This window comes from Sebastes umbrosus, chromosome 21, assembly GCF_015220745.1.
Source record: "Sebastes umbrosus isolate fSebUmb1 chromosome 21, fSebUmb1.pri, whole genome shotgun sequence".
NCBI classification, from domain to species: domain Eukaryota; kingdom Metazoa; phylum Chordata; class Actinopteri; order Perciformes; family Sebastidae; genus Sebastes; species Sebastes umbrosus.
Genome location: NC_051289.1, coordinates 25,102,117 through 25,125,761, shown reverse-complemented (window position 1 = coordinate 25,125,761; position 23,645 = coordinate 25,102,117). Strand labels below are relative to the sequence as shown.

The 23,645-nt window shown below is 39.9% G+C and overlaps 1 protein-coding gene across 1 annotated transcript in view; it reads left to right on the top strand.

Moving 5' to 3' along the window:
- The window catches only part of LOC119480319 (NACHT, LRR and PYD domains-containing protein 12-like), a 109,189-nt gene that overhangs the window by 4,013 nt on the left and 81,531 nt on the right, over positions 1 to 23,645 (top strand). Inside the window, exons 3-7 of the mRNA XM_037756465.1 lie at positions 2,233 to 2,330; positions 3,606 to 5,439; positions 14,358 to 14,531; positions 17,052 to 17,222; positions 23,310 to 23,486. Of these exons, the coding sequence (XP_037612393.1) occupies positions 2,233 to 2,330; positions 3,606 to 5,439; positions 14,358 to 14,531; positions 17,052 to 17,222; positions 23,310 to 23,486 (2,454 nt within the window). The remainder of the gene's footprint in view (positions 1 to 2,232; positions 2,331 to 3,605; positions 5,440 to 14,357; positions 14,532 to 17,051; positions 17,223 to 23,309; positions 23,487 to 23,645) is intronic.

Genomic DNA, 23,645 nt, shown 5'->3' with positions numbered 1-23,645 from the left:
TCACTGAAATAACTTGAAACTGACAAAAGTAATAATAAATAAAAATTTACTGAAAATGAACTAATGAAAATCAGACATTACTTTTGAATTATGGTTCAGCAGAATCATTTTAAAAAACAAACTAATGAAACTGGCTTGGACAAAAATGATGGTACCCCTAACTTAATATTTTGTTGCACAACCTTTTGAGGCAATCACTGCAATCGAGCGATTTCTGTAACTCTCAATGAGACTTCTGCACCTGTCGACAGGTATTTTGGCCCACTCCTCGTGAGCAAACTGCTCCAGCTGTCTCAGGTTTGAAGGGTGCCTTCTCCAGACTGTATGTTTCAGCTCCTTCCACAGATGTTCAATAGGATTTAGATCAGGGTTCATAGAAGGCCACTTCAGAATAGTCCAATGTTTTGTTCTTAGCCATTCTTGGGTGTTTTTAGCTGTGTTTTGGGTCATTATCCTGTTTGAGGACCCATGACCTGCAACTGAGACCAAGCTTTCTGACACTGGGCAGCACATTTCGCTCCAGAATGCCTTGATAGTCTTCAGATTTCATTGTACCCTGCACAGATTCAAGACACCCTGTGCCAGATGCAGCAAAGCAGCCCCATAACATAACCTAGCCTCCTCCATGTTTCACATTAGGTACAGTGTTCTTTTCTTTGGATGCTTCATTTTTGCGTCTGTGAACATAGAGCTGATGAGACTGGCCAAAAAGCTCCAGTTTTGTCTCATCTGTCCAAAGGACATTCTCCCAGAAGCTTTGTGGCTTGTCAATATGCATTTTGGCAAATTCCAGTCTCACTTTTTTATGATTTGGTGTCCTCCTGGGTTGTCTTCCATTAAGTCCACTTTGGCTCAAACAGTGACGGATGGTGCGATCTGACACTGATGTACCTTGACCTTGGAGTTCACCTCTAATCTCTTTGGAAGTTGTTCTGGGCTCTTTGGTTACCATTCGTATTATCCGTCTCTTCAATTTGTCATCAATTTTCCTCTTGCGGCCACGTCCAGGGAGGTTGGCTACAGTCCCATGGACCTTAAACTTCTGAATAATATGTGCAGCTGTAGTCACAGGAACGTCAAGCTGCTTGGAGATGGTCTTATAGCCTTTACCTTTAACATGAAGGTCTATAATGTTCTTTCTGATCTCCTGAGACAACTCTCTCCTTAGCTTTCTGTGGTCCATGTTCAGTGTGGTACACATCATGATACCAAACAGCAGAGTGACTAATTTTCACAATTTAAATAGGCAGACTGACTGATTACAAGTTTGGTGTTATGAATGGAGTATAGAATTTCAACAACATTCGCAATATAAATAAACATGCTGTCACTTTCTTCATTTATTTTATATGTTACCAATAAACACTTATAAAACAGGGAAACTGTGTCAGACCTCTCTGACTTATTTTGTCTTCCAGTAGTTATAGTTTATGGAAGTGTTGTCCATTAAAGCTACCATATTGGTAGCTAGTTAGTAAAATAACGTTAGCTATAACTAATTCCATAAATACTTTACTAGACTTTTGTTGACCACGTATAGCATAGATGGGAATAGTCCGAGATAATGTATTGGTGTGTTCATCACTGTGGAAACTACAAGCTAGCTGCTGCCCAAATCCTGTCATGATCTCTCCGTTCCAGTGGACAACACTTCCATAAACTATAACTACTGGAAAACTAAAGAAATCAGAGAGGTCTGACACAGATTCCCTGTTTTATAAGTGTTTATTGTTAACACATAAAATAAATTCAGAAAGTAACAGCATGTTTATTTATATTGCAAATGTTGTTGAAATTCTATACTCCATTCATATCACCACTGACAGACAGTCACTGTTTACCGTGATGACGCTGCCACCTTGTGGTTTCCCGGAGCATCCTCTGAATATGTGTGTATATGAGCAAGTTGCAGTATTTTTATATAGTTATATAGTTTATAAAGTTATTTAGCCTCCAAAATGATATTAATGTTTTAAAAATCACTAAAAGATCACTAAATGTTCAATAAGACAGTCAGACAGGAAAAGCAGCTAATTCTTGTTTATTAAATCAGAAGAGTTAAAATAAAGGAACATTTTCATCACAGATTGAATGCTGAATTCAAACAGAAGAGTAACAACACTTTAACTCTTCTCTGTGACCATCTGAGCTTCTAGACATTATCGGCCAAGTCTTGATATTCTTCACCAACAATCAACAAATCATTTTAGTAATAAAGTAATGTCTCCACAGAGAGAAGAAGAGGAGCCATACTTCTGGGGAGGAGCTGATGTCCAGATCCAGAACAAGACCTGGACCTCAGACAGCCAGTCAGACCAGCACTGTACAAAGTAAGACTGTAGATCGGTCTGCTGATGTCTTCATGTCTGGAAACAGGACCGTTAAGATCTTCTCCATCATACATATCTGCTCTGCATCACTCGTCCTGTGTTCTGCTTTGAGAGAAAATCTGAACCCAAGAGAAATAATTATATATTTTTATGTTTTGTTTTTATGATAGCACTCCGTCTTTGCGTTAACAATCAGAATGCTGTTTGTTCTCCATCTGCATAGATGAAGATGGGGAACTATTAAACTGTGTGTGAAGCAACAACATCACTGTTCTATCACAGACAGACAGTCACACTGACTAACAGCCAGACAGCAGCCTGAGACACAACAAGAGACACAGACTTTGAACAACAGCCCACATTAGCTTTCCTGCTAAAGTCTCCTTCTCTAACTTACAAACACACGTCTGGTCCTGCAGAGTGACACGTTGAACAAGCGACCAAACAAACACCCACTGAGGAAAGCTGCACTGCTAACATCAGTTTTCAGGCTACAGCAGAGGGCTAATTAGCTCGTCAGTTGCAGCACATTAAACATCTTAAAAAGTGTTATGATATAATATCTAATATCAACATTGGTTAGTTTAGATGTTTAACAGGGTCCTGTCACTTCAGTTCCTCTGCTAACAAAACACTGTCTGCACTCAGCTAGTAAGTTTCAGATTTCAGCACATTTGTTTACTTTGTCTTTTGCTGTTTTCTGTTCTGTGTTGTGCCAAATTATGAATACATGCACTTCTACTGCAGGACAAACTGAACTGAGCTGTAGTCACATCAGAGGTTAATTTATTTACAGCTGAAAACTCAACATCTCCTTCTGCTTCATATAATAGTCCTCCACCAGCGAGGGGCTTTTATTTTGAAGCAGCTTTAGCTAACGCAGTGTATTGTTCAACAAGACAAGAACATATTCTGCATTATTTGATGAGGTTTAAATATTACAGGGAGGTAGGAACAGCCACAGTGAGCTGTTTAGATGAAGAGCTGCTGGCGAGCAGCTGAGGCTCCGCCTCCTCTGCTGTCAATCAAACATGTACACCAACACACAGTCAGAGGCTGAGAGGAAAAGGAGCATTTCTGATGCTTCTCTTTACAAATAAAAACTATTAACAATAAATGTAGAAATCACATTGACGTTAGTTTTGACTTCAAAAAGGGATGATGACTTTATAACCTTTATTTCTTTATAGGTTCTTGTATTGATTATTTTCATATTGGCAATGAAAGTAATACGTTTCTGTGTTTTGTCTCAAACTTGTCTCTCTCTTTCAGCAGATAGTGGTCTGCAGGAGGTCTTAGATGAACATAAGATCAGTCTGAGGAGGAGATGTGAATGTGTGACTGAAGGAAGTAATAAAAAAGGAAGTGAAACCCTCAACAGGATCTACACTGAGCTCTACATCACAGAGGGACAGAGTGAAGAGGTTAATACCCAACATGAGGTGAGGCTGCTTGAGACAGCTTCCAAGAAGAAGATCCTCCATGACGCTCCAATCAAGTGCCACGACATCTTTAAGGCCTTACCTGACCAACGGGGACACATCAGAGTCGTTCTGATGAATGGCGTTGCTGGCGTTGGAAAAACCTTCTCAGTGCTGAAGTTCACTCTGGACTGGGCAGAGGGCTTGGAAAACCAAGATGTCAGTCTGGTGGTTCTGCTTTCGTTCAGGGAGCTGAACTTGATCAAAGATGAGCAGTACAGTCTTCTCATGCTGCTCCATGTTTTCCATCCAACATTACAGAAGGTCACAGCAGAGAAGCTCGCTGTCTGTAAAGTTCTGTTCATCTTTGACGGCCTGGATGAAAGCAGACTCTCACTGGATTTCAAGAACAAGAAGGTTGTGTCTGATGTCACCGAGAAGTCATCAGTCAACGTGCTGTTGACAAACCTCATCCAGGGGAAGCTGCTTCCCTCAGCTCTCGTCTGGATAACTTCCCGACCTGCAGCAGCCAATCAGATTCCTGATGAATGTGTTGACAGGGTAACAGAAGTACGAGGCTTCACTGACGCCCAGAAGGAGGAGTACTTCAGGAGGAGATTTAGTGATAAAGAGCAGTCCAGCAGAATCATCTCACACATCAAGACATCCAGGAGCCTCCACATCATGTGTCTAATCCCAGTCTTCTGCTGGATCACTGCTAAAGTTCTGGACAAGATGTTGACTACAGACCAGAGAGGAGAGCTGCCCAAGACCCTGACTGACATGTACTCACACTTCCTGTTGGTTCAGACAAAGAGGAAGAAGCAGAAGTATGGTGGTGGACATGAGACGAGTCCACAGAAGCTGACTAAGGCTGACAGGGAAGTTCTTCTGAAGCTGGGGAGGCTGGCGTTTGAACATCTGGAGAAAGGAAACATGTTCTACCAAGAAGACCTGGAGCGGTGTGATCTTGATGTCACAGAGGCCTCGGTGTACTCAGGAGTTTGTACAGAGATCTTCAAAAGAGAGTGTGTGATGTTCCAGAAAACAGTCTACTGCTTTGTTCACCTGAGCATTCATGAATTTCTGGCTGCAGTCTACATGTTCCACTGTTACTCAAACAGCAACACAGAGGTACTGGAGGCCTTCCTGGGAGAAGATGATGATGAGGAGACGAATGATGATGAGGAGTGGGGTTATGAAAGGGAGAATGACCATTGCTCATCTTTGGATGTCTTCCTGAAGAGAGCCATGGAGAAATCCCTTGAAAGTAAAAATGGCCACCTGGACCTGTTTGTTCGCTTCCTTCATGGCCTCTCTCTGAAGTCCAACCAGAGTCTCTTAGGAGGTCTGCTGGGTCGGACAGACAACAGTCCAGAAATCACCCAGAGAATCATCAAGAACCTGAAGGGGATGGACATGTATAAAACCTGTCCTGAAAGAAGCATCAACATATTCCACTGTCTGACGGAGATGAACGACCACTCAGTACATCAGGAGATCCAAGAGTTCCTGAAGTCAGAGAACAGATCAGAGAAGGAACTCTCTGTGATCCACTGCTCAGCTCTGGCCTACATGCTGCAGATGTCAGAGGAGGTTCTGGATGAGTTGAACCTGAAGAAGTACAACACATCAGAGGAGGGACGACGGAGACTGATTCCAGCTGTGAGGAACTGCAGAAAAGCTCTGTAAGTCCAGATGTGATTAACTTTATAGATCAGTGTAGATTAGTAGTTTTGTTCTTCCAATATACATGCTATAAATTATTCTTAAAATATAATATTCTTATAAGTGTTCCATGTGTTTATTACATAAATATATCAGTTGTATTTTGTCACACATGTTCTTGAGCTGTTTCAAATGTTGAGTTAAAAAATGTTTCAGTAGGTTGTGTTTCTAGCTGTTAAGTTAATGAACACTTATTCTATTTATTTCTAATAATTGTTACATTTTACATTTTTTTCTTATTTACTTATGAGCGCTGGGTCTAACCGGTGTAACGGCAGCAACAGAACGTTTGCTGATCCGGCGGGGAGTCGGGGCGGTCCTGGGATTAGAGCCCTGGTGCTGGGGTTTCGTTTTCTCGTTTCTCTCACTTCCAATTTAATTCAGACAGTGCAGCGACCGCTCAGAGCATGTCTGTTCAGAACGGGCCGAATGCTTGGCTTGTGGTGTTGCTGCTTGCAGCTTTCTCGAGAACCGCTCATACAAACAGCTTCACACTCGACATTGCACCTCCTTGAGTCTTGAACAATACACCTGCCATGACATAGTTGCATCACACACCTAAGTCACGGCTACAAGAAAGTCGTGGCCGGACTTTGCTGGTTGGCAGTAGATATCTCTGCAGCACAATACATTGATGTTTTTGGCATAACGTCAAAACTGGTACTTCTTCACATTTCTTTGATAATGTTAGTTAATTCTTTTAATGTTTTGAACTAAAATTATGGCCAGATCTTACATGTTGCACCTTTAAAGAACCTGGAACGAAAATAAAAAAACTAATTTCTGTTGCCTCCACACTGATTTCCACTGTATTTATTAGGGCCCGAGCATCAACAACGTCGAGCCAGCGAAGGCCCTATTGAAACTGTAAGGATTATTATTATTATTAAAATTAATTGCCTTTTTGAGGGCCTTAACATGCTCAAAAAGTTGTTAAACTTCGCGCACTTAAAAAAAAAAATATTTTAAGAGTCTCGGGCTTGGGTGTTGCAAAATGGCGTGATTCGCCATGAAACAGGAAGTTGCTGTAACTTCAGCATACTTTGTCAAATCTGCTCAAAATTTCTCAGCCATGATGGTGGTCCAGGCTTGAGGTCATTTTCATGTCAATATAGATTCATAGCCACGCCCCCTTTCATAAATCATGAACCATTTGTCTTAGACTCTTGTGGGAGGTGTCATATCACTCAACAGAGAATTCCTGTTAAGTTGGTATTGTTATCCCACCCCCTACACATCAGCTACACCCCCTTTTATAACTCATGAACCGTTTGTCCACATTTAAAAGAGCTATCGGCCTGTAGGATGAGCAGGATTCAGGACATTTCCCTTTCTTTAAGATAAGTGATATGTTAGCCTCTTTAAGAGTCTGTGTCAAATCTGCAATAGAAAATGAATGATTGAACATTTCAAGTAACGGTTCCAAAAGTAAGTCTTGGAACTCCTTATAAAATTCAGAACAGAACCCATCAGGCCCTGGCGACTTCCCACTCTGAAGCTTTTTGATAGCATTAGCTACTTCAGTTCTTGTAATGGGGCTGTTCAGAAAACGTTCCTGTTCTTCTGATAGTGTTGGAAGATTAATCTGAGCAAAAAAGTCTTCCATTAATTGAGGTGCGTCAGTTGTCTGTTGAGAAGAGTACAAATTTATGTAAATTTTTTTGAAGCTGTCATTTATCAGTCTGTTTTCGTATACCCTATTGCCCTCAGCATCCGCAATCACTGCTATAGACTGGGACTCTGCTCGTTTTTTAGCCAGGTATGCAAGATATTTCCCTGGTTTATCTCCATATTCATAAAAGCTCTGTTTAATATACTTAATTTTTTTCTCTGCATCTTTAGTAAGAAGACAATTTATAGCTGATCTAAGAGCAGACATTTCTTGCCATAAATAAGGTGATGGAGAGCTAATATAAATCTTTTCTTTATTTGACAATTTGCTCTCTAAGGATTTTTGCTCTTTAAGTTTTTGGCGCCTCTTAGTTGTAGAGTATGATATGATCAACCCTCTTGCATAGGCTTTGCAAGTTTCCCATAGAATTGAGGGATTATTCGAAGATTGTAAATTGATGGACAAAAATGCCTTAAATTCAGTGGAAAAATAAGATGTAAAAGTATTATCTTTAAGAATAATAGTGTTAAGTCTCCACTGTCGGGCCTGGTTTATTGAGACTTTACGTTTTATGTCCATAACCATACTGGCATGATCAGATATTATTATACTGTTTATATTACGAGATAAAACAGAGTGTAGTTCAGATTTGGGTAGAAAAAAATAATCAATTCTAGTCTGACACCCACGAGGAGCAGAGAAAAATGTATATTCTTTGTCAGAAGGGTGAAGACTCTTCCAAACATCATCAAATCCGAGATCTTCACAGATGGCACGGAGAGCATTTGCTTGGGGAGAGGGGGCCATAATGCGGTGTGGGAATCTATCTATGAGCGGATTTAATATACAATTAAAATCACCACCCACAATTACTATATCTGCTGTCATTTCTGCAAAATCTAAGAACGCTTTAGTAAGAAAAGCCACTGGATGGGCTGGTGGGAAATAAACGTTCATTATTACAATATCTTGACCTTGTAAACTCCCTTTAATTATAACATAACGACCACTCCGATCTTCAACACAGTAAGGTAAGTATTTTCCTACGCTTTATAGGATTATTAATCCCTCGCACATTCCAAGTGCAGACCCGAAGTTTATTTGCCATTAAAATTCTTGACGCAAATAAAGAGCTGGAAATCTCCTAGCACTCTCCAAAAAACAAAAAACAAAAACAGAAACATAAAATACCCGAGCTGTACAAAAACATCAGAACCACAACAGAGCACGTTCCAATTAAATACTAAAATACAAATAAAAAAAAATAAAAAAAGTATAGTAGTATTAGTATAGTAATGTTAGCATAGTATTATTAGTATAGTAGTATAGTATAGTAATATTAGTATAGTAGAGTAGTATTAGTATAGTAGTATAGTAGAGCAGTATTAGTTTAGTATAGTAGTATTAGTATAGTAATATTAGTATATTAATATAGTAGTAATAGTAGTATTAGTATAGTAGTATAGTAGAGTAGTATTAGTATAGTAGTATAGTAGTATTAGTATAGTAGTATAGTATAGGAGTATTAGTATAGTAGTTTAGTATAGTAGTATATTATAGTAGTATTAGTATAGTAGTGTTAGTATAGTAGTATTAGTATAGTAGTAGTAGTATAGTAGTATTAGTTTAGTAGTATTTGTATAGTATAGAAGTTTCTACAGTGACGATGTCTCAGGCTAATGCTCATGTTGTGTTATAATTCAAGTGACCAACTAAATAGCAGTTTACCTTTAGGTTATGTTAGGGTGACCATATTTACAAATCCCCAAACCGGGACCCTTAAGTGTACCGCACGTTCACGCACACGTACATTCACGCACATTAGTGTGAAATAAGATAGTAACTAACAGACCGGTGTAAACACAACCTAAGCGACACATCCAACTTGGGGGATTATCAGTACTAATCTATCTCTAAACTAGATTAAAGGGAAAGTGAGCTCAATTTACCGTATTGACGGTTGCTACCAAATTTTCTGTGGATCATTATTGGACCAAGCTTATCAAAAGTTGCATAAAGCTTGTTGATATCTTACTTCCTTTTCCAGAAATTCACCAATGAACTTTGAGAGGGCGGGGCTTAGAGGGAAATCGCTGTAATTCATTGACCATCAGTCCGATCATCTAAATCTTGGTAGATATCTTCACTACGTGTTTGGGAATAGGCGTAACAAAGCTATTTCAGCTCAACCTATAGGAGGCGCCACAAATACCAAAAAACTCTCTCAAAACCTCAAAACCTTGTCGACAGAATTTCACCAAAATTGGTGCCCATGCTCTGGGGACAAGTATTAATCAAGATCTGAAGTGTCATATTGATAGGTGCATGTGGGCGTGGCCTATTGAGCATTTTATGCTAAATTATGCCTTTGCTCAATTTGCTATGAGCTGGAACGATCTAGAGTCATGAAACTTGGTACCATAAATGATGTCCTAATGCCTCACTTAAAATATGATCTCAATTGGCCACATGGAGGCGCTATCACTGACAACATTTTAAAGGCCGGCCCCCTCACACTTAAAGTCCAATTGACTTGAAATTTTAGACACTTGTCCACTTGAATGTGCTCTACAAAAAAGCCTCTTGGCCCGCTAAAGTCCGCCAACTGGATTTTCCGCCATTTAGAATTTTTTGAAAAACACATTTTTGACATCTTCTCCTAAACCACGAATCTGATTTCTACCAAATTTCTGTGGACCATTATTGGACCAAGCTTTTCAAAAGTTGCAGAAAGCTTGTTGATATATCATTGCATTTGAAGATGTTGACCAATGAATGTCAAAAGGGCGTAGCTCAACACATAAACAGACTTAAGTCAACAACCATTTGGCCCATCATCTCCAAACTTGCAAAATATGTCCACAAGAGTACCTTGAGTGAAAAAAGGTTTGAACCCGTGAACTGCTGCTTGCGGCTGTAATTATACTTTTTAGGGCCCGAGCACCGACAACGTCGGGCCAGCGAAGGGCCTATTGAAACTGTAGGAATTACTTTTTTTTCTTTTTCTCCCAAATGAATAGCCTTTTTGAGGGCCTTCACATGCTCAAAGAGTTGTTAAACTTGGCACACTTACCAGATACGGTGAAAAATTTTACGCACAAAAAAGCCTCTTGGAGGTATGCCCAAAACTCAACAGGAAGTCAGCCATTTTGAATTTAATGTGCGATTTTTGCCCATTTTTAGCATATTATATGTCATGTACTTTAACGAACTCCTCCTACAGATTTAACCAGATTGATTTGAAATTTGGTCAGGACCATCTTAAGACCTTCAGGATGAAAAGTTATTCAAATGGTGATTTTCACTGAACGACCTGACCGTGGCGTGGCGGCCATTTTGAGCCATGAAACAGGAAGTTGTTGTAATTCCACTGTACATAGTCTGATCTGCCCCAAATTTCTCAGGCATGATAAGGGTCCAGTCCTGAGAACATTTACATGTCCATATTGAGTCACACTCATAGCTCCCCCTACTGGCAACAGGAAATTACATGTTTTCTATTTGAATGTGCTCCTCCTACCAGGTTGACCAGATCCACCTCAAATGTGGTCAGAAAAGCCTTAAGACCTTGGTGATGCATTATTGTGAAGACTGTGAGTTTTCGTTGAACGGCGTTGCCGTGGCATGGCGGCCATTTGGCGTGATTCGCCATGAAACAGGAAGCTGTTGTAACTTCAGCATACTTTGTCAAATCTGCTCCAAATTTCTCAGCCATGATGGTGGTCCAGGCCTGAGGTCATTTACATGTCGATACAGATTCAGAGCCCCGCCCCAAGACGTTAGCCACGCCCCCTTTCATAACTCATGAACCGTTTGTCGTAGAGTCTTGTGGGAGGTGTCATTGCACTCAGCAGAGAGTTCCTGTTTCATTGGTATGGTTATCCCCGCCCCCTACATATTAACCCCGCCCCCTTTCATAACTCATTAACTATTTGTCGTAGACACTGTTGGGAGGTGTCATATAACTCAGGAGAGAGTTCCTGTTTCATTCGTATGGTTATCCCCGCCCCCTACACATTAGCCCCAGCCCCTTTCACAACTCATGAACCGTTTGTTATAGAGTCCTAGAGGTGTCATATCACTCAGCAGAGAGTTCCTGTTTCATTGGTATGGTTATCCCCGCCCCCAACACATTAGCCCCAACCCCTTTCATAACTCATGAACCATTTGTTATAGAGTCCTAGTGGCGTCATTGCACTCATCAGAGTTCCGGTTTCATTGTGCCTGGCCGCGTCGATCGGCATCCCGCCAGTACCCCCAACGCGCGGGAAGGTGCGAGGGCCCGTTCATCGCTGCTTTCAGCTTTAATTCTATTTTGTAACTGCTCTGTATATATTCTGTTTTTATGTCTTTGAAGCATTTTGTAAACTTGTTTTAGAAAAGTGCTGTATAGATGAATTCTTCTTATTAATATGGTTCTTCTTATTATTATTGATTGAGTATGTCATTTTAGCTAAAGCAGCCACTGTGGCCACAAGTGACAATTATGGGGTAATGTTGAATGCTATGCTAACAGTGATTTGGTAGAACAAGTGGAGAATATTCATCAAGTCAGTGAACTGATTCAGTAATGTCAGCTGCACAACAACATTAATCTAAAGTTTTAACATTAGCATTAGCTTGGGTTGTGCCGGGGTAAAATATTTAAAATCGGTTTGATATTAAGCTAAACACCGGACCGGACGGGTATACAGAATTTTACCACTAGGTGTCACACTTGACTCAGCAGCAGCAGAGAGCCTATGAATGAGAGAGGAGCGACTCCAGTCTACCTGGGGGCAGTAATGCACCTCTAAGCTGGTTTGCCAACCGCGATAAACACTAAAGAAGAAGAAGCGGCACCACATTACACGTTACTTTGTGTGTTTTTTTGGCTCATATCTTTCGTTGGCTTGAAATCCAAAATATTGCCATATTGGTTTAGTTTTCTTTCAGACTAGCTCTGGGCTGCACGGTGGTGCAGTGGTTAGCACTGTCGCCTCACAGCAGGAGGGTCGCAGGTTCAAATCCAATTTGTGGCTCTTCTGTGCCCCGTGTTAGTGTGGGTTATCTCCGGGTCCTCTGTTTCATAAGAGATCAACTCGTATGAAAGCACCTCCTACTGACTAATCTGGTTTTATATATATATATTACACACATATGAAGAAGTCTAAATCATAATCCAGGTTTAAATTAACACAGTTTAAACTGACAAATGCCAGGACAGCTGGATTTATGCTGTGGGTGTTTACCGCTTTGATTTATATTTTTTGATTAATATTTTTTAACTTCCTCTTTGAGTCTGTTTCACACCGTCAGAGAGGGGGGACGCAGGTGAAAGAAGGTTTAAATAGTCATAGACGCCACATGATACACAGGGTAAAAAGATGAGTAATCTATTCATCTATTTCACTCTTAAACGCTATTTATATTTAGACGAGTAAATCTGACTTTTGAGTGTTCCGTTAAATTAATAAATCTGTTAATTTACGCATTCACACATCGGGAGTTTTGTCTTTCACCAGCTGTCCTTCCTGCATTTAGCAGCTTCAACTGTGTTACTACACATAGGATTATGTGTTTAACCTCTTCGTATTTGTCTAATATAACATAGTTCGCTCTTCCTTAGTTAAATGTGCCGCTCTGCCTGTCTGTCTGTAGACTTGTCCATGTCTGTGATTGGTCAGATGCTGCAAACACCTCCTCGTTCATGTGAACGCGCTCACAGCCAGACTGAGAAACCCTGAGTTGACTTGCCGAGTTGATAACCAGCTTCGTAGGACCGTTTAGCGGGATCTCGTTTGTTAGGGTTAGTGAAGCCAGATAACGAGAAGATACCCTGGGTATGTTGAACTTGCTTCGTAGTACAGGCCTCAGCGCTGCCATGATTCTGATCTTGATCATGATATTACGTTAATCATGTTGTCATATTGCTTATTAGTAATGCAATACAGGCTGGATTTAGCACTGTGACTCTGTTGGCACAGGTTGTTGATGTAGGATACTTTTTAATTTGCCAGAACGTGTCATAATGACAAATGTCGGTTCCGGTTCCGGTTCCGGTTAGCATCAAATCAAACCGGTTTAAGTTCGTACACCGGACCGGACCAGACCGGACCAGCAAAACCAAAAATCGACCCAACTCATGCATTAGCTGCCTTAAACTACTGGTCAGTGTCGGTTCCGGTTCCAGTTAGCATAAAATCAAACCGGTTTAAGTTCGTACACCAGACCGGACCAGACCGGCAAAACCGAAAATCGACCCAACTCTAGCATTAGCCGCCTTAAACTACTGGTCATACGAGACAAAGATTGTCATTGTAAAACCCCTGAGTATGTTGAATCGAGCAATGGTGCAATTTATTGCTCATGAGGTCAAGTTGTGTTCCATCATCTTGTTTTTAAGTCTTTCCTTTTATTCTGTTACTCACAGAAGGAAACTCTGGTGTTTCTCTCTCTTGTTGCTGTAGAGAAGAGTAGTAACAGGAAATACACAGCTTCCACCAATAACAGTGGTCTGATGAATATATAACAGCAGAATGGTAGAATTCAGACTTTTAAGAGATCTTCTACACACCAAAGATCAATGTTCTGTTTTTAATGCTGATACACTGATAATATCTTTATGATGACATTATGATTAAAATAATGCAACCTTATTGGTTCGTTAATTGTGTTTGTGAGCTGAATACGTTTGATGCTCAGAAAAGAGTGTTAATGACAAAATGCCATACAGTCATCAAAATATCTAATCATATGAATGTTTAATTATGTACAGGTCTAATATTATTACGCAATTTGTTTAATTTCTCTACCGTTGGCAGCAGTAACTGAATTTTCCCATTTATGGACGTGAACCTGACAACAGCAGGTAGCTAGAAAAGAGAGGTCATTTTTATCAACTGTATTATTATTACTTATTCACTGAGTTTTAAAAATGCTTTTATCATCAAGAAGGCCCCATGCTAACTTTGTGGAGACAGACCTGGGATCAGGTCACACTGACAGACTGGACATTAGGGAAGCCTCAATGTAACTACATGTTCTCTCTATTTATCTGCAAGATTAAAGAAAAACAAAGATTAAAAGTCTGCAGGTTTGAGAGAGAGTGATGAGAATTATTGTTTCATGTCAAACAGTGAGATAAGATTAGCTGAACCACTGATGTGAGGTGCAAATGTTAATCAAAGAAGTATATGTCAAACTGTTAAGTCATCAAATGCATGAAGTAAATATAAACTGTCCTCTTTCATAATAACATATTTTGGAATTTTTATGTCATGACAGACTTTCTGGCTGTGGACTCTCAGATACTCACTGTGAAGTTGTGGCCTCAGCTCTGAAGTCCAACCCATCCCATCTGAGAGAGCTGGACCTGAGTGACAACCACTTGTATGATTCAGGAGTGAATCTGCTGTCAGCTGGACTGGAGAGTCCAAACTGTGAACTGAAGACTCTGAGGTCAGTTCACTGACTGTAATTTATGTAGTTTGTACACACACTCTCTACACACTGGCTCTGCTCCAGATGGCTCTAGAGAGGGACATTCACGTTTTCACGTCGGCCATCGTAGCTCTCCAACACGCTTGGCACACAGGAGAGGCTTCAGTTGGTTGCAATCTCCTTACGTCACCGCTAGATACCTCCAGATCCTACACACTGGACCTTTAACCACAGACCTTATTTCAGATATCTAACTAAAAACACACTCAAACAACCCATTGACTTCCAGACGAGGGAACAGGAAGTGCTAAAATGCTGACACATTTCTGGGTTTTAGGACTCATTCCTGTAGCACTCTATTTGAACATGTCTAAAGGTGCAGCACTCTTCAACAAACACATATTGCACCAACTTAAAGGCACATAAGTGATGATTATGAACGACATCATCTAATCAGAGGTTTCTATGGTTATAAGTTATTCCCACGTTCTTTTTGACAGCAGATCTAACTGTGCTCTGTTTTCATGTCAGCATTATCTAATTATTTGAAGCAAAAATCAAATAAATATTCTGCATCAGAAACATCTTTGCAGGTTCATATTTTGTTCAAGTCTATCTGAATACAATACTCACATGTTCATATGTACATTCAAAGAGTTATTGATGTCTGTCATCATTCCGTCTGTCTGTGAAGCAATCCCCGTATAACCTGAGTGTTACGAGATGAGGACTAAATCCACAGTCTTGTTCTGTGTAAAATGACCTGTAAAGGTGATCTTAAACTAATCAGAGGCTTCAGCAGTCTGAGTTAGATGTATTAGGGCTGGGTGACTTGGAATAAATCAAATATCACAATACTTTTGACCAAATATCTCGATGTCGATATTGCGACGATATTGTAGGGTTGACCATTGGTGCTTTTTGATAAATAATCATCAGTAATGTGGATCTCATGACCGTGAAGTGTAAATCACAAATAATAAAACAGCTAGAACAGTCTAAGTTCATAAAATAACTTCACTTTACTGTAATACAGCCTTTAAAACCAGGAAGAGACAACACTTATTCAATATCACGATATTACTAGGGCTGTCAATCGATTAAAATATTTAATCAAATCAATCACACATTTTTAATGTGTTCAAATGTACCTTAAAGGGAGATCTGTCAAGTATTTAATACTCTTATCAACATGGGAGTGGACGAATATGCTGCTTTATGCAAATGTATGTATATATGTATTATTGGAAATCAATTAACACAAACAATGACAGATATTGTCAAGAAACCCTCACAGGTACTGCATTTAGCATAAAAAATATGCTCAAATCATAACATGGCAAACTGCAGCCCAACAGGCAACAACAGCTGTCAGTGTGCTGACTTGACTATGACTTGCCCCCAAACTGCATGTGATTATCATAAAGTGGGCATGTTTGTAAAGGGGAGACTCGTGGATACCCATAGAACCCATTTACATTCACATATCTGGAGGTCAGAGGTCAAGAGACCCCTTTGAAAATGAACATGACAATTTTTCACCAAAATTTAGCGCAAGATTGGAGCGTTATTTAACCTCCTTCATGACAGGCTAGTATGACATGGTTGGTACCGATGGATTCATCAGGTTTTCTAGTTTCCTATGATACCATCTTCATCATCATCATCTTCACTCTAGCTTTAAAACTGAGCCGCTACAACCTCCGGATGATCGATTGTGTTAATGCGCTAAAGAAAATATTGGCGTTAAAAAGATTTTCGCATTAACGCATTATTAAGGCATTAACTTTGACAGCCCTAGATATTAGGATATCCACATCTAAGACGATATCTCGTCTCATATCATGATATCGATATAATATGGATATATTGCCCAGCCTTAGTATGTATCCAGTCATGTTGTGTTTGACAGTTTCCTTGTTGAGCTGCAGGAGGATTAGTAACTCAAAGAGGGAATTCGGTACTAAACAGTCTGTAACTTTGATTTGTCTGACTCAGACTGCTGAATCTTCATATTAGTTTCAGTTGATCTTATGAAGTATTTTCTTACAGTGTAGTTGTGTTATGAAAGGGCCACTTCACAGGAGGAATGATTACTGCCACCAATAACTCTTTTAATGTACATATGACATGTGGCTGTTGTTTATAGACACACTTGAACAAATGTGGACCTTTCCTGCAAATGACATACACCTACTAAGCTACCAGATACAGTGAGAAGAAGGCCATGTAATGAAGTCCAACAAGTCTGATTTAATATTGATCCTTTAACTCCAGACTTGACAGAGATCAGCAGCATGTTATTGATGTGTGTTGACATGAATAGGTATATGAATGTTGTGGTGACATTTGGATGATGTCTGCAGAAGGCTGACATTATGATGATCCACAATAACACAATGACAAAGTCACTCTACTCATTTTAGGGAAAAGATCATTGATTAGGACATAGTAATGTTAAGCTACACATTTAAAACCTGAACACATCTGATTGGATTATAAAGTGATTGTCATCTTCATCATTTCTTCTTTATTCAGATTGAGTGATTGCAAGTTGTCAGAGATCAGCTGTGCTTCTCTGGCCTCAGCTTTGAAGTCCAACCCCTCCCATCTGATAGAGCTGGATCTGAGTAAAAACGACCTGCAGGAGTCAGGAGTGAAGCTGTGTGGTTTTCTGGAGAGTCCACACTGTAGACTGGAGACTCTGAGGTCAGTTCACAGACTCTGTTACTGTTATAGATCTTATGTTTAATTAACAGTTGAACCTAATTTATGTACAAACATAACTTACATCCATAAAGTTGTTAATGTCCTTTTCTTCATATTTCTTGTTTCTTTAACTAAATTTAGTCTGCAGTCACAAAAGATTTGTGTTTCCTAAAGAAAATGTAGAAAATGTCCACTGTTCCATTTGTTAAAGCAAATGAATGTTTATCATTGTTGGTAAATGGTCACATCTGGATACAGAAGATCCTCTGAATTAATATTCAGGGTTCCTACGCAGTATGGAGAAGTGTGTAGAAGTATGGAATTTGATTTTCGTAATTTCCAGGTCTGGATGAGTATGGAAAAAAGAAAAGAGAATGGAAAGCATTTCTGTTTCCAGACTGTTGCTCCTATTCTGCTTTCTAAGATTCAGAATTTCTTAAAATCAATAGATCACACAAGCAGAGTGTTTTTCACAGTGTTTGGAGCAGCCAAAATGTTTATTTAATTTCATGGTTTATTTGATACAATTAATACAATGTACATAGACAACTTAAAAACGGCTATCTGATGCAAGTATCATAGTGCTTATAGTGGATGCTAATTTGCAACACCTCTCCCTAGAAGGGCTTTTTGTGAAAGTAAGAGATTAAAACAGAGCTGAGTACAGGAAAAAATAAATACAAAGCACACATTGAAAAACATTACATTTAAAAACTAGACATGAGTACAGGTTTGTTGCTGAATTAAACAGGATTTGGTTGCTCTCTTAAAAGTGGGAAAGTTTGCAGCAAATGAGATCAGGTAGCAAGTTCCAAGACTTTGTCCTTTCACAGAAAAAAAACTGTCTGAGCAAAAGATGTTTTGCAGAATGGAACTTTACAATTACTATTTGAAGCTGCTCTGGTGGATCTGCTACAGCTCTGTAGTCTCATGGTGTATTTACAGAGAGGCAGAGGAGCAAGTCCGTTCAAACATTTAAACACAAGCTTTACATAATGAAAACCAATAAAGTTTGCAAAACTTAACATCTTGTATTTACTCAAAATGCAGCAATGATGATACCTCATTTGCTTTTTGTCCAAGATTTCCAAGGCCCTGTTGTAAAGACACTCTATGGATTTTACTACAGACTAGTTGGCCTGGGACCAGGCAGCCAAACCACAGGACAGATGTGAGAAAATCATTGAATTTAGAAACAGCAAGGCACAGTCAAATGTGAAGCAATTTCTTATCAGTCTAAAACAGCTAAGGTTAGCCTTTATCATTTTACAAATCTTTTTAGCATGACTTTTAAAGTTTAACTGAGAATCTAAAATTATCCCTAAATACGTCACCTCTGTTACTTGTTCAATGTGCTCACCTTTAATTCTCACATGCAAGGATTCTGTTGCAGGTAGCTTGTTAATAGAAAAACAAATATACTTTGTTTTCTGAGACATATACCAGGGCATATATCTGGAAGGTCATTAATATCTAAACTGAAAAGGATGGAGCCCAAGACTTGGGAGATTCTGGTTTAAATTTTGTAAAAGACAGAATTGATGTTATTAATCACAACACACTGTTCACGATCCTTTAAATATGAGTCAAACCATGACAGTGACTGTTTTGAGAAATTGAACATTAAGAGTTTTGACATTAAAATGTTGTGACTTACGGTGACAAAAATGGCAGCGATAATACGGGAGACAAGACAGACCAGGCGGGAGCAACAAACAAACTGACAAAGACAGAGAGGAACACACAGGCTTAAATACAAGAGGGTGATTAGACAGAGGTGGAACAATCAGGGCAGGGCAGACAATCAAAAAAGGCGGAGAACAAACAAAGGTAGGCAATAAAACCGGACAAGACACAGGAGGAGTGAATTTCAAAATAAAATAGGAAACACTGGAATGAATGAAAATAAAAGAACCCATATTCAAAAACAAACCAAAATCACATTAACAGAACTAATAAACCCAAAAGAGGAATATAAGACAGTCTTAACTTTATAACAAAAAGAAAAAGACCAATGACCTCTGGCACAGCCAGACCATGACATCTAGGTTATATATGTCCTTAGAGAAAGTGGTGTTTAGATCGTTAATAGCTTTTAAGACAACTGATTGGTCAACTTCCCTGATCTCAAATGAGTTGACATCATCTTCATCAGAAACTATACCATAACTATTAGTATTGATATGAGGGAAGTTTGTGGCAAGGTTTTTAACAGACTGAATGAAGAATTTGTTCAATGTTTTAGCAACTTGTACAGGATCAGAGATAATGTCTTCCCTAATTTTGAGTTCATATTTGTGAGTGACATTGACCTTCGGGTTTATCCAACTATTTAGTTGTTTCCAGATTGTTTTACCATTGCCTTTAGCCTCTGATAGGACTTGAATGTAATAATTTGCTTTTGAAATACGCAGTTCCTTAACTACCCGATTTCTCAGCCCTCCAAATAGTTGCAAGTCAATGTCCTTTAGAGTTTTGAGGAAGGTCTTTAGGGCATAATCTCTTCGCTTCGTTAACTGCCGCACAGTATCACTTAGCCATGGGAGCTGTATTTTTCTCTGTGGCTTTTTGCGTTGTTTAATATACTTGTCAACAATACGACCAATGCTGAGCATCAGTTTATTACAGCATTCATTTACTTGTTTATGTTGTAGAACCTGGTCCCAGCTAACTCTCATTAATTCATTTTCAAACTCAGCAAGATTCTTACGCGGAATCTCAAGTTTTACTGCTTTATGAATGTTGTTAAAATACCCAGCGAGACTATTCTTTGTAAGTTTTCTTGCAATTAGTATGATGTTATGATCAGACAAACCACTAAGTAGATTATATGTTTTTGTGACTCGATCACATTTGTTGACAAATATTAAATCTATTTGTGTTTGAGTATTTTTGGTTAGGTGAGTAGGCCCACCAATCATCTGATGGAAGTAAAATTTTGATGTCAGTTCTTTAAGTTTTTTTCTACAGTGTTTGTCCGACCAATTTATATTAAAGTCTCCAAGGACAAGTTCGTCACAATTGCGTTTAAAGCTTTTAAACAATTCTTCCATATTCTCATAAAGCCTTATAGCACAACCTGAGGGGGGTTATACACTACCAGAATATTAAATTCCATACGTGGGGACAGTGAAACATTTATACACAAACATTCAATTGTTATATTGTCACATAGTGACACCTGTTTAGACCTGAATGAGTCTTTGGTATATATCAACACGCTCCCTCCTCTACCTACAGCTCTATCATTTCTAAAACACTTATATCCAGGAACATCAATCATACTGGTTCAAATGTTATCATGCAACCATGTTTCACTAAGGCCCTGTTCACACCTGGTATTAACATGCGTCTCCACATGCGTCTTCAGTGGCCACTTGTAATCTGATCTCACTTCACCGCTCTATATGCAAATAAACACGTAGTAAACACACGGCTAACACAGCAGCCGTTGTGACATATTATTACATGAATGTCAGCAGTAATATCTGTCATATTCGTTAATTCAGGTACATTGTATTAAAATCAAAATAAAAGATTATTGTACCTGTGGCCCAGACCACCTCTGAATGTGGTCTGAAAGATCCGATCTCAATGCGTCCTCAATGCGCCTTGAGTGTGGTCACACCTGTACTTAGAGCTGTCCACTTGTGATCGGATCACTGAGGACGCTTGTTAATATCAGGTGTGAACAGGGCCTAAGAAACAGAAAGTTGAGGTTGGAGCCGGTTAGCAGAGTTCTGATCTTGTCACATTTGGGAACGAGACTGCTGATGTTTAAATGCTCCCCGAAAATGCCTTTAGGTTTTACAGTTGAATCCCAAACTACTTTGTCGTGGTTAACAGTTTGAAAAAATAGGTTCTGTCTTTGTTTAATCAGTGCATGTGCTTGAAGTGCTCTTACGTTAGCGGAGGCTTTCTTTGGTAGCTTACAGCAGGCGCTGTCAGTTGCGTTTTGGCAGGCTGCCTTGGCGTCAACCGCTTTTACTTCAAACACTGGTATGCAGCATGGTTTGCAGTCACACACCAGTCCGGCCTCCACTACCGCCTCCACACTGAAAGGCGGTGTGGTCGAATCAACGAGCTGGGTCCGGTCGTCTCGGGGATGAACCGTCAGGTTGGCAGCAGGCGATCCAGCCCTCGCACCGGCCACCTGGACCATGCCGATGTCCAATTCCGTAAGCTCAGCAAGCCCCGGTCCTGCCCGTTGATGTCAAGGGTGGTCCGTCACTTCATCAGCAAGTGTACCTGTCAGGCTACCGGTCTTCAGGACCGTAATGCCAATTAACGTAGTTAGATAGGCAAACTCCGGCCCCGTCCGTTCATCTCGAAGACGGCTTGTCACCTCAACAGCGGGCGCCTTTGTCAGCTTACCCGCATCAGCTAGCTCTGATAGCCCTGGCCCGTAGTCGAAGAGCTTTTCTGTGCAAATACCATTTTGGCTGTGCAAAAGGTCAGTGGCGTGTGGACCTGGGTTAAGCTATATGTCACCCGCTAGCAGGACTAGAAGAGAAAAATATATTGTCACCTGTAAATTGTGCATTTTGTGCAGTTGGAGTCCTTTGTTTTGGTGCGCAAAATAGTACGCGCAGATCAAAATTTCAGAATTGAACAGTAGATGGTAAAATGGCCATATCCAAAGTAATTCAGATTAAATTGTCCGGGATAAGACGATACATTTGTTTATTCCGCTGAATCATCGTTGGAGAGATCCTGGGTGCCAGAGATCAAGGCATGATTGGTTCAGTGCAAAGTAGGTGAGCAGCAGGTAAAAGCGCTGGTGTTGATTGTTTGATGCGTGCTGCCGTTCTTGGCATCGTTTCTGGCCATCATGCGCATTGATTATTTGCTTTTTTAGCACCTAAAAGCCTTTGCTGGTTTGTCGTTAACAAGTTGGCTGAGAGATTTTAAGCTGAGAGCGGGAAATTGACAAATTTGGTAAGAGACACAGCGAGCACAGAGCCCAACTGACCGTGTAGGTGTGCCATTTACTGTACCAACTACTTTACTACTGTGTGAGAGGGCGCGGGCCAGAGCGAGTTTGATGTCGTCGAAAGCAACACAAGAAGTAGGCTCTGACTGAACGCACACTCCTACAGAGGTCCCTCTACGCCTGTACTTCACAGCCAGGGCTGGCGCCTCCATAGAGGCCAACTAGTCAACTGCCTAGGGCGGCACTTTGTCAGCCAAATGTGGGCCAAATATTCATCATGAGCAACATAACAATTAGAATATAATAATAAAAAGTAACCGGTAACTGCAGGCAGACGGCACAGATCAGAACGCTGCCTGTCAGACTGGGACAATCTAATACTTTACATATTGAGGGGGGGTACGAGCGGCCCCTCATAATTTGGACTGATCCTCATTTTGGCTGAAATCTGATTGGCTCAGTCATTTACATCATGAACGTGATGAACTTTGACCAGTGCTCCAGCTGGCCGGTCTTGTTTTGATTCAGTGGTGACGTGCTGATACAAAGTGAGGAGGTGTTGTCCACGATGAAGAGTGTTGAAGGTCTTCATCATCATCATCAAATTCTCTTTATACCACAAAGACACTTTTAGTGGTAAAATTACTGCCCAAAACAAAGCACTGTAGTCTTGTCACAGTGTCCTCCCAAATGTGGTCTGAAAAGTCTGCAGAGCAGTCTGTAAAAGTCTGGAATTTTTAAATGTAAAATGTGTAGGAACCCTGAATATTTTTTCTAAATTGATCAAGTTTACTTCATGAAGTAGAACTATTTTTCTGGTTTCTGTTTGTTTCAACATGTTCCACAAATAATATGTGATCATTGATATTGATCCTTCAGCACACACACATAGATGAAGACAGAGATCAGCAGCATGTTATTGATGTGTGTTGACATGAATAGGTGTATGAATGTTTTGGTGACATTTGGATGATGTCTGTAGAAGGCTGACATTATGATGATCCACAATAACACAATGACAAAGTCACTCTACTCATTTTAGGGAAAAGCTCATTGATTAGGACATAGTAATGTTAAGCTACACATTTAAAACCTGAACACATCTCATTGGATTATAAAGTGATGTTTATCTTCATCATTCATTCTTTATTCAGATTGAGTAACTGCTGGTTGTCAAAGAAAAGCTGTGCTTCTCTGGCCAAAACTCTGAAGTCCAACCCCTCCCAACTGACAGAGCTGGATCTGAGTGGAAACGACATGCTGCAGGATACAAGAGTGAAGCCCCTGTGTGGTTTTCTGGAGAGTCCATACTGTATACTGAAGACTCTGAGGTCAGTTCACTGACTCTCTGTTACTTTTATAGATCTTATATGTTTAATTAACAATTGAACCTAATTTATGTACAAACATAACTTACATCCATAAAGTTGTTAATGTCCTTTTCTTCATATTTTCATGTTTTTCTTAACTAAATTTAGTCTGCAGTCACA